The sequence below is a fragment of the Glycine soja genome, chromosome 20 (assembly GCF_004193775.1).
Source record: "Glycine soja cultivar W05 chromosome 20, ASM419377v2, whole genome shotgun sequence".
Lineage (NCBI taxonomy): Eukaryota > Viridiplantae > Streptophyta > Magnoliopsida > Fabales > Fabaceae > Glycine > Glycine soja.
In genome coordinates, this window is record NC_041021.1 from 1105630 (window position 1) to 1117825 (window position 12196).

At 30.8% G+C, this 12196-nt stretch overlaps 1 protein-coding gene across 1 annotated transcript; it reads right to left on the minus strand.

The window, feature by feature from the left end:
* Window positions 1-8859: 8859 nt before the first annotated feature.
* Window positions 8860-11299, minus strand: LOC114403527 (UDP-glucose flavonoid 3-O-glucosyltransferase 7-like). Its single transcript, XM_028366541.1, has 3 exons — window positions 11135-11299; window positions 9662-9806; window positions 8860-9275 (listed from the first exon to the last, which is right to left on the minus strand). The coding sequence occupies exons 1-3, from the start codon at window positions 11297-11299 to the stop codon at window positions 8860-8862; spliced, it is 726 nt and encodes a 241-aa protein (XP_028222342.1).
* Between the last annotated feature and the right edge of the window lie 897 nt (window positions 11300-12196).

The window sequence follows — 12196 nt, forward strand, 5'->3', positions numbered from 1 at the left end:
TCATATTTTTCGGTTGGCTATAATAGTGACTTTTTAAGTCATATTTTCAGTTGGTTATAATAGTGACTTTTCAAGTCATATTTTTCGGTTGGCTATTAGAGTGATTTTTCAAGTCATATTTTCGGGTGGCTTTAGAGTGACTTTTCAAGTCATACAAGAGGGTGTAATTCTAGAAAAGGTTCCCTCAGTGCAGTGGGAATCTTATACAATGATATGAGTTGTTTTATCCTGGGGACGTCGTGATTGATAGTCTACTTGCACAATTTTTTTGGCAGTGTCACGAAACGTCTTAAAGAAAGCGACATTGTCTGTGACTCAACCAGTAATTTTTTCGGTTTACCATAAACTATTGTTATAGCAATGTCTAATGATTTTGCCTAACGATCTAGAACTTCCAGGCACACAACTCTGTTTAAGATACTGTACTTACAAAATAAGCCTTAAACCACAACAGATTACCGAGAGATAACCTATCAAATAATTTCAGTTCCTCATAAGCATGCATTGCCATTCATTTAATCCTGCCAACTCAGTTTCACAAATATAAGGTAATGAATAATCTTCCTGGCTACATCGTAGGGATGATGAAGAGAGAGAGAGAGAATAATTGAATTGAATTATATATGAGACTTTTTAAATATAAATAAATGTATGTTAAGAAATCTCTCTGGGTAAATATAATTAAATATTTAATAATAATATTCATTGTAGCTTAGTTGATATTTTTTTTAAAGTTCTTTCTTATGCAATTATATGCAAATGAAAAAAAAACACTTTTTAAATTACTGAATAAGAGAACTTGCAAATTGAAAGTTGTAAAACGTATAAAATCCATGCAACAACAAAGGATTCAAATGCATTATTAGACTCGTGAAATACTTTGTCCCGTGAGAGGCCAAAGACAGAGGAGGACTGATATGATTTGCGATGCTGTAAGATATCTTGATTGCACAAATAGTTAACCAATTTATTATCTCTTCAAGCTTTTTTTTGAATAAAAAAGAAAGAAAATATATAACAATAATATTTTTATAAAATATATATATATATATATATATAATAAAATAAGTAAAAGGAAGAAAAAGGTAAAAAAATATTTTTATTCAAATAATAGGCGATAATAAAAATAATTTAATCTGATTAAAGAATTAATTATACAGATCACACCACATCACTAAAACTTAAATTATTAAAATATTATTTATTATGAGATTTCTTTTATATCTTTTTTATCTTCTTTTTATTCCTTTCTACACAATTAAAAACTATCAAATTCATTATACTCACCTAAATACATATAAAATATTTCGTTAATAATACATGTAAAATAAGAATTTAATCAAAACCATTATTTTATATATTTATAATATAATGAAAATTATTAGATTATCAATAATAAATTTATCCATTTTTTGGCTTAAATATCCTTTTATACCTATAAAATAGGTTTTTATTTTATATTAATCCTCTAATTTTTTTTAATTTTAGTCCTTTAAATATTTTTTTTTTCAATCCCTACTCTCAAATAATAATATTAATCAATGACATAACAATAATACTAATTATTCATTAACTTGTCATGTCATAAAAAATATAACAAAATAATCACACATTTTGTTTTGTAAAGTGTATTTTTCAATTTTTTATCAATTAATTTGACGCCATTAATTATTTTAAATATATGAGGTTTTAAAAACATTATTTATCTGAAAAAATTATAAATAACTAAAATATCAGACTTCTTAATAACGAGGGAAGTCAACCGAGTGTCAATGTTAAAGAACAAAATGTTATTTAAGTTTTTTTAGATACCTTTCATAAATACCCTACATGTGGCACTATAAAGAAAAAAAAACGTTATATCCTAGTAAAAAAATGTCGGTATTAAACTTGTTTTTATCAATTAATATATTATTTTTTTATTCATAAGAATGAGATTGAAGAACCAAAAGATTTACTATAATTCGTACATTTTATTTAATTAATTCAACTAGATGTTTTTAAAATAAATATAATAATTATTTTAAAAAATTATTAATATAAATATTTTTAGTTGTTTTACTCTAATATTTTGATTGATCAATAAAAAACATTAAATATGTATAGTAAATGATATATATGTGCAGTAAAAAAATGATATCTGAGTGTTTACTAAGCAAAAATTTCTCTCTAATTAAAAATTTATACATCCCTTTCTCTATATAAAAGTGTAAATTATCTACTTTGTCAGGCCTCCATTATTCATTTTAATTTTCTCTTATACTCACTTTCATTTGAATATTTTCTTTCATAAAGTGAGACTTCACTCTCTCAACATGCATCAATTGGTACATTTTCTAATACTTTTAATATCATCGAATGATTTAATAAGATGTAACTTAGTTAATATAAAAAAACCTATAATTTAATTTGAATAATAATAATAAACTCCGTTGTTTAGTAAGTTTAATTTAATGATATACAGTAATTTTTAATTTAATTTAATTTTTTTTGGAAGAAATAGATTCTTCAATAATTGTATGAAAGAAGAAAATTGTAACATGGCTGGAAAAAAAGTTGCAGCATGTAATGAACACCTATAGTTTCAGATATAAAGAAAATGATATTTTCTTTTGATAGAAAAATATATTATTCGAACGAAAAATATTTTTTTATGTTTTTGTTAATTACTAGAATTGAAATCTGTGTAATACATGATTTTTTTTAATAAAAGAAAGAGTGAGAGAAAAAATGCTAAAAAAGATAAAGTATTTAAAATTTTTGAAAAACAAAAATAAAATGTATTAGAAAAATAAGAAAATGGAAATATATATATATATATAACAAGTTTTGTTTGAAGTTTTTTATGTATGAATTTGTACTCCTATTTACATACGAGGACCCACTCATGACATACTAAGACTTATGTCTACAACCTACTTTTTGTAGTGGCCTAAAAATACTTTTTATATAAGGATATAGATATTAATTATTATTACCACAAGCACTCCAGAGCAGAAGTGCTGAGGAATATTCATGTCAACTAATTCTAAAACTTTGTTTTATCAATATTTTCACGAGCTTATATAATATGTGACAAATTAAAAAATCCAACTACGACCAACGATCAGCTAAGTGGAAGAGTCAAGTCTTTTATGCACTAGTTTCAATAGTGCTTGATCCAGAGATTTCAGCTGTATAAATCTCTAAACTAATCATAATTCACCCAATTATACAACATATTTAATGTTTTTTTAGGTTTAAATACGTTTTTATCTATGATATATACCCATTTTAGATATCTAGTCTCTAATAAATTTTTCCTTTGAATCAGGTTCCAAATATTTTAAAAGTTTTGTCTAAGGTCATTGCCGTTAGTCAAAATTTTTTATATGCTTACATGACCGTTAACCGGACACGTAAACATGTAACTTGTGATGTCACATGTAATCTTTGTTTGAGTGAGATTACACGTAAAAAAAGTTTTTTTTTTGTAAAAAAAAAGTAAAAACGACGTCGTATTATTTAGGTGGTCTTGTACCCTAATTTCCTAATCAACGGTGCATACATCTTCTCAAGGTCCACCCTTTTGCTGAAAAAAATTGTCCACCCAAAGGTACCCTCCGCCTCTCAGCACCCTGTCCACATCCAGTAGCAGGAAATTCCATCGCCGTCAATGGAATCCACTGATTCATAGCGTGCCTACATTGCACCAAATCCACAACGCCGTCGCACAACAGCAACCGTTGTTGCAGCGACACAAGGTGGAAGGGTTTCAACAACGTCGTTTTGCTAAAGCTTCTTGCGGAGGTGGAAGGGTTTGTGGGGTTTGAGGGTGAAGTTGAGGAAGGAGTCAACGATGACATGCTAGTTGCTTCATCATTACCATTGTAGTAGTTTTGTTGTGTGCTTCCTTTGATGGCATCGTTGTGGTGGCTACGGTGGTGTCGTCTAAGTGGTTCTTGGTGATGACGATGCAATGTGCGTGTGGAGCCATTCGGACAATTCCGACAATACATGTGGAACAACCAAGTAGACTCTTAGAACATGTTTTGGTCCAAGCCTGAACTCGTTTGTCAGGTTCGAGGACTCTGGTGATTATTTGAAAGGGTGTTACCGTGGGGATGCGGGGTGTGATGATAGGTTTCAAGATCTGGGGGATGTGAGATTTGGGTTTGGGAATGTGAGCTTGATTAAGGGGAAATCTAGAAGCTTTTGTGAAAGGAAGTGTTTGAGGGATTGTGGGTGTGGTGGCTTGAGTTTTGACGAAGGGAGTGGGGTGTGCAGGAATTTTTATGGGTTGCTTTCGGATTTTGATAGGAAGGTGGTGAAAGTGAGGGGTTTTATGTTAGGGTTCCAAAGAGGGATCGGGTGGGAGGAATAAGGGGTTTGATAGGAAGGTTTTGAGTGGGGTTGTTGTGGTTTTGGGGGTGGTGGTGATGAGTTTGTTGGTGATGGTGAAGAAGAAGAGGGGTGGTGGAAAAAATGGGTTGGAGGAGGAGGAAGATGAGTTTGTGCTTGTGTTGAATTTGAAGGATGTGGTAAGAAGTTTTTAAAAATTAAAAAAAACTTTTTTCTTTGTGTAATCCCACTCAAACAAAGATTACATGTGACATCACAAATTACATGTGTACGTATCCGGTTAACGGTCACGTAAGCAAATAATGAGTCCCGATTAACGATAAAAACCTCATACAAAACTTTCAAAATATTAGGGACCGAATATGTAAGAAAATTTTATTAGGAATCAAAGGTCAAAAATGGGTATATATCATGGAACAAAAACATATTTAAATTTTTTTTATTGTTTGAGTTTTCTTTCTCCCAAGAAGAATTAATGTATTTATATATGTAAAATTTATTTAAATTAAAAATGATTTTATAAAACTTAATTTTGGTTAAAATTACTTTTCAATCGAAGTAATTTATATCTAAATGTTTTAATTCAAAAACAAAATTAATAATAAAATTAAATATAATTTTTTTTATGTAAAGAAAAATTGGACTAAATTTACATTAACTCAAAATTATTTTTATGCAACATAAAATATATTTTTTGGGAGAGACAATATACTTTAAATGTGATTACTTAAATCTCGAATTTAAGATTAGTTTCATAGTCCAAATGATCAAAACTTGTAAAAATATATCAGACTCTTATCTTATCGAAAAGTGAAAGATGCTAATTATGGTAATTTACTGAAACAAATATTAATTTTAACCTCAATTAATTTTTGAACGTTAAATCAAATATGTAAATTTGACAGAGGATCTGTCGGTATAGCCATGTAGGGGCTTATTTTATTGTCAACCTGAAGACCTGTACCTACCAACTAGTGATACCCGTGGACTTAAATTGACCTAAACATTATCAATAATTTAGTACGTTCAAAGGTTGTTAGATTGATTTTGTAATTATACTTTTACTTCTTATACTTTAATTTATATGTGATTTCGACATTTAATTTTTATTATTCGTATTTAATTCATGTAATTTTTAATTGACATGATTAAATTCTTACATAAATTTTGATTAGTCACTCTAATCAACATTTTGATCTTCTACTCAACCAACTAATCAAATCAGATAAGTAAGTTCCCTTGACAATCATTAACAAGAATATAAGTTACGTTACATTAATTTATGTGAATTGTCAAGGGAAAAATGCATGTTAAATATTTGAATAAAAAAAGGGCTTCATATCTTCCACACATAAAGCTTCAGCAAACTCATTATTTATCGTGGAAATTAATACTACATTTTTTCTGAATTAAAAATAAGCACGAAATGAAATGAAATAGACATGAATAGAAGAATCTCGGTTTAATTGTATTTTTGGTCTATCAAATATTATTTTTTTAAAATTTTTTCTGTAATCATATTTTTTCTATTCAAACAACTCAAACGACCTTGCTTAAATGAATTAAGTTTAGTATTACTTAGATCAACGACTTGGTGTACATATATTATATTTTTTATTAATCATATTATTAACTCAAATTTATTTATACAAATATATATTAGTATATACTTACAATTAAAAAACATATGAATACTTCTATCTAAATATAAATATAAATACTTACAAGTGAAAATGTTGCTGAGCAAAAGAAAATTAGTCAAGCAAGAAAAAATGGTCCTTCACCTTTTTTTTATTTCTAGCTGAAGATATAAGGACTGAAAATTGTTAGATATTCTACTGAAAAAATAGATGTGGTGTTTAGAGTTGGCATTGGTTGCCATTCATTTAATTTTATACCAAGTGAGATGTGCACGGTAAATGAAATTCGAAAATTATGCGTATGACGAGCTTAACTATTTGTTGATCCTACTTAAATATGTTATGATTGTGGTTGATATAAGTTGGGAACTATATTTGCAAAAAGATAGTAGAATTATTGATTGAAAGGAAGCTGCTTGATGATGCTTTGAACTATATGGACCTGAGTGCTTGAGGCAACTTAAGAAATGACTTTCATTTGCTTTGAAAAATAAATGTTTGATTGGTCATTAGACTGACTGTCGTGGTTCAGAACCACATAATATGCTATACATGCGTCTGATGTAATATAGAAAATTTAATTTCCTAATTCCTCAATATTAATGAAAGTAATTAATTTAGTTGATTGTAATAAATTTATTTTAAATTTTTATATATTTATTTTAAATTATCATTATCATTAATATTTTTTCTCTTTTTTACTGTTTTAATAAAAAAAAAATTCTTTTTTTAATGAAAGGTATTTCTAATTTAAAAATAATTAATATAAAAAATATTAAAGATTGAATCTTATAAAAAAAATAATTACCAATTTAAACTTAAATCTTATAAATAGAAACAGATAAAGTAATATTTTTTTCTTCTAGGCTCGACTATTCAAGTAACCTCTTCAAGTATGTACAGTAGTATTATGATATTTCAAGGTCATGCTACATATATTTTTTTAGCTTTCTAAAATCATTTATTATGATGATTTAATCATTTACTTATTTCCTTCTCTTCTCTTAACTTAGCAACATAGAATTTTGAGGATTAGATAACAGCATCTTTTAGGGATTATTTTGGATTTATCGTTCTTGTTTCTGATTTATAGTTAGCAGTTTGTAGAAATGCTGTCCCATGCTTACAGGCTTGTTCTGATGTGTGCATAGATGCTTAAATAACACTGTCTCCTCTCTAATTTTAAAAGTTGCCCTTAATTTCCTCCAATGAGAGATGACTATGAGCTAAACTTCAATCCATTTTAGTATAATCGGATCCAAGAGAAACCACATTAGGCTAATGATATCTCGTATATAGAATTCTAAAAGCTGAATTGTTAGTTATGAATACAATGTTAAAACTCTAGAAGCTAATTAGAACACGATCAACGTGGCAGCTTTAAGTCGTTCATGCTATCAATGATTTTCCTTCTATTTTGCCTTCACATTCCCACACCCACCACCTAAGTATATGCAAATTGCCAACATTGGGGGCAGAAATATGGAGATTAATAACAGTTTAAAGAGAATAGAGAGGTAGATATCTATATGAATCTGTTCTATGTTCAGTTCAACAGTCAACACCTCTTCTGGTGGGAGAAATTTCTGTCTGTCCCCTTAACAAATTCTGTTGATTTCTGAAGCACAACATTCTTGAAATTAATGACTTCTTGAACTTAAGAGAAAGACCTCTGCATTCTAACCCCATTCAAGCTACTCCATCATTTCATTGAGGGAGAACCTCTTCCTTGGACTTGGTTCTAGCCGTTGCTTTGGGAGCACTATGAGACCTTCATGTATTTTTGATCTGTAAGAATTGAAGACAGGTACCAGGAGAGTTTATAACAACTTATGAGACCATAATCTTGCCTTAAAAGAATGAGTATCAGCCATGTAATTTGGGAAATTCCCATATTGCCTTAGGAACAAGTTATCAGTGCACACACTATTCGCCTATTCGGTGTTTTAAGCACAACTGAACCACAATTACATGAATTTGTGAAGCGTGGAGTGCTTTGTGCAGTAGAGAACCTAAAGTTTTCTCCTCTTGGTTCAAGAGAAAACCACATTAGGCTAGCTGATATCTCATATGTAGAATTCGTTGTTTCTTTGAACAGCAAATTTCTACTTTTTAATATAGTAATTTGAGAAATTTAAACATAACAAATGAAACTGGCAAGGATAGAATTATTTATGAACTTACCTAGATATTGGCTACTTTACCTTATGTATTAATGCAAACTGACTGACTGTCACCTTTTTTTGTTTTTTTGTCATTTGAACTAATCAGTATTTATGTCCTGATATTTTGATTCCAAATGAACATACCTTTTTAACTTTAAAATGTGGGAAAACTCAGTTCTCTCCAACTTGAGATCATAATATACTCAATTCATGTATGATGTTATGAATATTTCTGTTTTTATATATTATACTGGCTTAATTTATATACTGGTAGCAAAAGGTTATCTTCTGCTACTGTAATTATCTAATATGCTCATCTAATACCAGCTTTTATGATTGTGTATTGTAATATGCTCTGTTATACTTGTACTTATTCTAATAATTGGTGTAAATTGTAAAATATTAAGAAAGACAAAACCACACCAGAATAGGCAGAAGAACACAAGTTACAAGTGAGCTCAGCTTTGGATGTCAAACTCGACAGTTTGAAGCTCCACCTTGGGTTGGAACACTTTGCAACATCCTCCCTTTAACAACAGTAACAGTGAAGCAAAACTCACCTTATGTTGTATAAAGCATATCTAATAATTAGTTATTAAGTTCACAGGACTTCAATCTATTTTAGTTCAAATCGTTGAAATTTAGATAGCAAAACAAAATCCTCAGTGGAAATACACTAAACATATGCATACTAGCTTTTGTTGCGGGGTATATTAGTAGTTCAATGAACTTAACTCCTCAACTAAAGCTTCCAACTCAGTGAAAGATGATCCTCCTCCTTTCATGGCCTGCTTAGCTAACTGCGAAGGCACCTTTGTTCTGTTCCTCATTTCAATGGCTTCTTCACCAATCATTATCCTCTTCACAGCCTCCTCCACTGCATCACATGTAATACTATCTCCCTCCAATCGAAACAATTTTCTAGCACCAATAGGCATCCCAATTTTAAGGACCTCAGTCACCAACTTCTCATTGAAAATTTGGTCGGCACCCATAGGCCAAGTGATCATGGGAACCCCTGCATTCACTGCTTCCAAAGATGAATTCCATCCGCAATGAGTCACAAACACGCCAATCGCTTCGTGTTCAAGAATCAACACTTGAGGCACCCACCCTCTTTTGAACTTTACTGTGCATCCAAAGCATACGTGAACAACTGAATTGGGTTTCTTTGTGTCACGCCATTTTAGGCACTCATGCTCATCTATAGATGCCTACTTTCCTCTACGTGCTTTCTCTTCCGTGTCTTTGTTGCAAAGAGATAAGGGACCAATATGCCACGATTTTCTACCAAGCACGTTCCTGGAATGATCTGCTAGACCTTCTCAAGCTCGTAGAAGCTATTAACAACAACCCCATAGCTCCTCGACTCTGATTCCTTTGCTACCGCGCCTTTTTTTCTCCTTAATCTGGTTAGAAGGTGGCAGCTGATCACGGCTTGGATAATTTCCATCAAAGTTGTGATGATCTTGAAACATGTAATTATCTGTTTTCTCATATTCTCTCTCTACTCACCCATTTTTTCTTGTTTCAGTCTCTTGTGATTACAACATGGTTGGTGAAGGCACATCCAAGGGATGTGAGGAGCAACAGAGAGCAATAAGGCATCAGCAGCAGCCACCACCGTCTCCATTTGAAACAGCTGACCAGTTGCCACTGTCTACTAATAATTCAAAAACAAAATGAGAAATTAATTTAAAATTTGAAACTGACTTATTCACGGACAATAACTAATTCAAATTAAAAATAAAAACGATCTTGACAACATCTGAGGCACATTCATGTGATTGGAGACAATTCACTGGTATTCTCTTTTATTGAAAAAACAATTTATGCCTCCTCCAATGGATTTAAAGCAAAACTTTTTCCTCTCATTTTTAATTTGACAATATCCCTTGTCTTCAACATCTTTAATCAAACAAATTTTATTTTCGAACAACACCTTATAACCTTTCTCAACTAGTTGCCCAACACTCAACAAATTCTAATCAATTTGAGAAACATACAACACATCATAAATGAATTTTGTATCTTTGTTGGTTGAGATTGTTATAGTTCCCTTTCCATTCCCAGTGATGAACTTATCATCTCCAACTTGAACCTTCAATGTGCTTATATTGCTCAGTTCCTTAAATAAATCCATGTTATTTGTCATGTGATTAGTATAACCATTATCAATAAGTCAATTTTGACTTGATTCAATACTAGAGAAACATGTAGAAACAAACAGGTACTCCTCCTCTGGATCAGCAACCTTTGCAGCCTCATTGTGTGGTTGATTCCTGTTTTTGCAAATACAAGCTTCGTGCCCCATTTGATTACACTTATTGCACTTAGCATTAGGTCTTTTCCAACATCTGAATAGAGGATGCCCTTTCTTTCCACAATGTTGGCAAGACGGATAAGATTTCTTCTAATTTCCTTTTGCATTGGTTGATGTTGAACTTGATCCTGTCCCATCAAAGTTCTTGTTTTTCTTGTATTTGGTCGCATTCTGGTGCTTGGCTGGTAAAGCTCCTTCAACTATTGATTCTTCCCACATCAATCTTTTCTAATCTTAGGATTGCAAGACATGCATCAACTTTGTTAAAGAGATCTTGGACATATCTATTGTAATCTCCAAAGTGGTTATTGATGCTTCATATCTCTCAGGCACTGTAACAAAAAAATTTCAACAATTATGGAATCTGCAAATGTAGTGCCTATCAATCTAACCTTATTAGCGATGTCAAACAATCTATCCGAGTACCCTTTAATTGTCTTGAATTCTTTCATCTCTTGCACCTCAAATTCCCTCATCAGGTTTAGCACTTGCATGCCACGAACGTGTTCATATCCTTCATATTCTTTCTTTAAATAATCCCAAATTTCTTTGGGTGAATTGACATTCATGATCTTCGTGAAGATCGTTTGAGAAACACTAGCAAATAGGCATGTCTTTACCTTCACCTTCTTGGTTTTAATCTTCTTGTGATGCTTTATTTAGACCATGGTGGGATTTTCAGGTAGTAGAGACACTTCATAATTCTCTTCCATAGCATCCCACAAATCAAAAGACTCCATGTAGGACTTCAGTTTCACCTTCCAAAGGTCATAACTCTTCCCATCAAAGACAAGATGAGCAATTTGTGAGAAACTAGATTCAACATCCATTTCAGAAATCCCTCAAGAAGAAAGCTCTGGATACCAATTGTTGGTTTTAATTTGAGAGAAAAAAACGTAGGAGAGAAGAGAAAATAATAGAAAATAAGGTGAGTTTAATTTGAAACAATTGACACAATTTTTTTATTGAATAAGCTTCATATTTAAATACATTTAAAATAACTGAATAAAAAGATCATGTTCCATTATTATAGGAATTGTTATTGCCTATTGATCATCCAAAAACAAAATAAAAAACTAATTTAAATTTTGAAACTGACTTGTTCACTAACAACACAATAACTAATTCAAATTAAAAATCAAAACTGCCTTGATAACATCTAAGGCACGTTCAACAACACTCACATTGCAAGATTGCTTCTTTCATGGTCAACCTCCGACTTGAGAAGGTTTTTTGTTGTTTTTTTTAGTTTCCAGTATTTTTTTTCAATTTCTTATTTCAGTACTTTTGTTGTCTTCATTTAAGCATTATTTGCTTCAATTTTGTATTTATTTTGATTGCATTGAGGACAATTAAAGGCAAAGTGAACTCCAACCTCCTCTCTTGAGTCAAATAAAAGAGATCAAAAGTTATTCAAAACAAAAAATTGACCCAATTACAACAAGAAAGAGAAAAGAAGGAGGAAACAAGTGAAATTCAAAGCGAATAAGATTGGTGAAAGTCAAAGGTAAAAGTTCCCCTAAACTTTTAGTTAATTGTTATTGAAGCCCTTTGTTGCTTATTCCTTTTAGTATCTACCTCACATTACAAGTTTAACCCCATTACAACCTGAATTGCCTCACTTGTTTGAAATTTTTTAGTGTCTATTAGAGTTGAGTTGATTGATTAACAAAATTGTGAATATGTTTGTTGTATTGTGATTTGAGTGTTTCTTGATATCTGATACC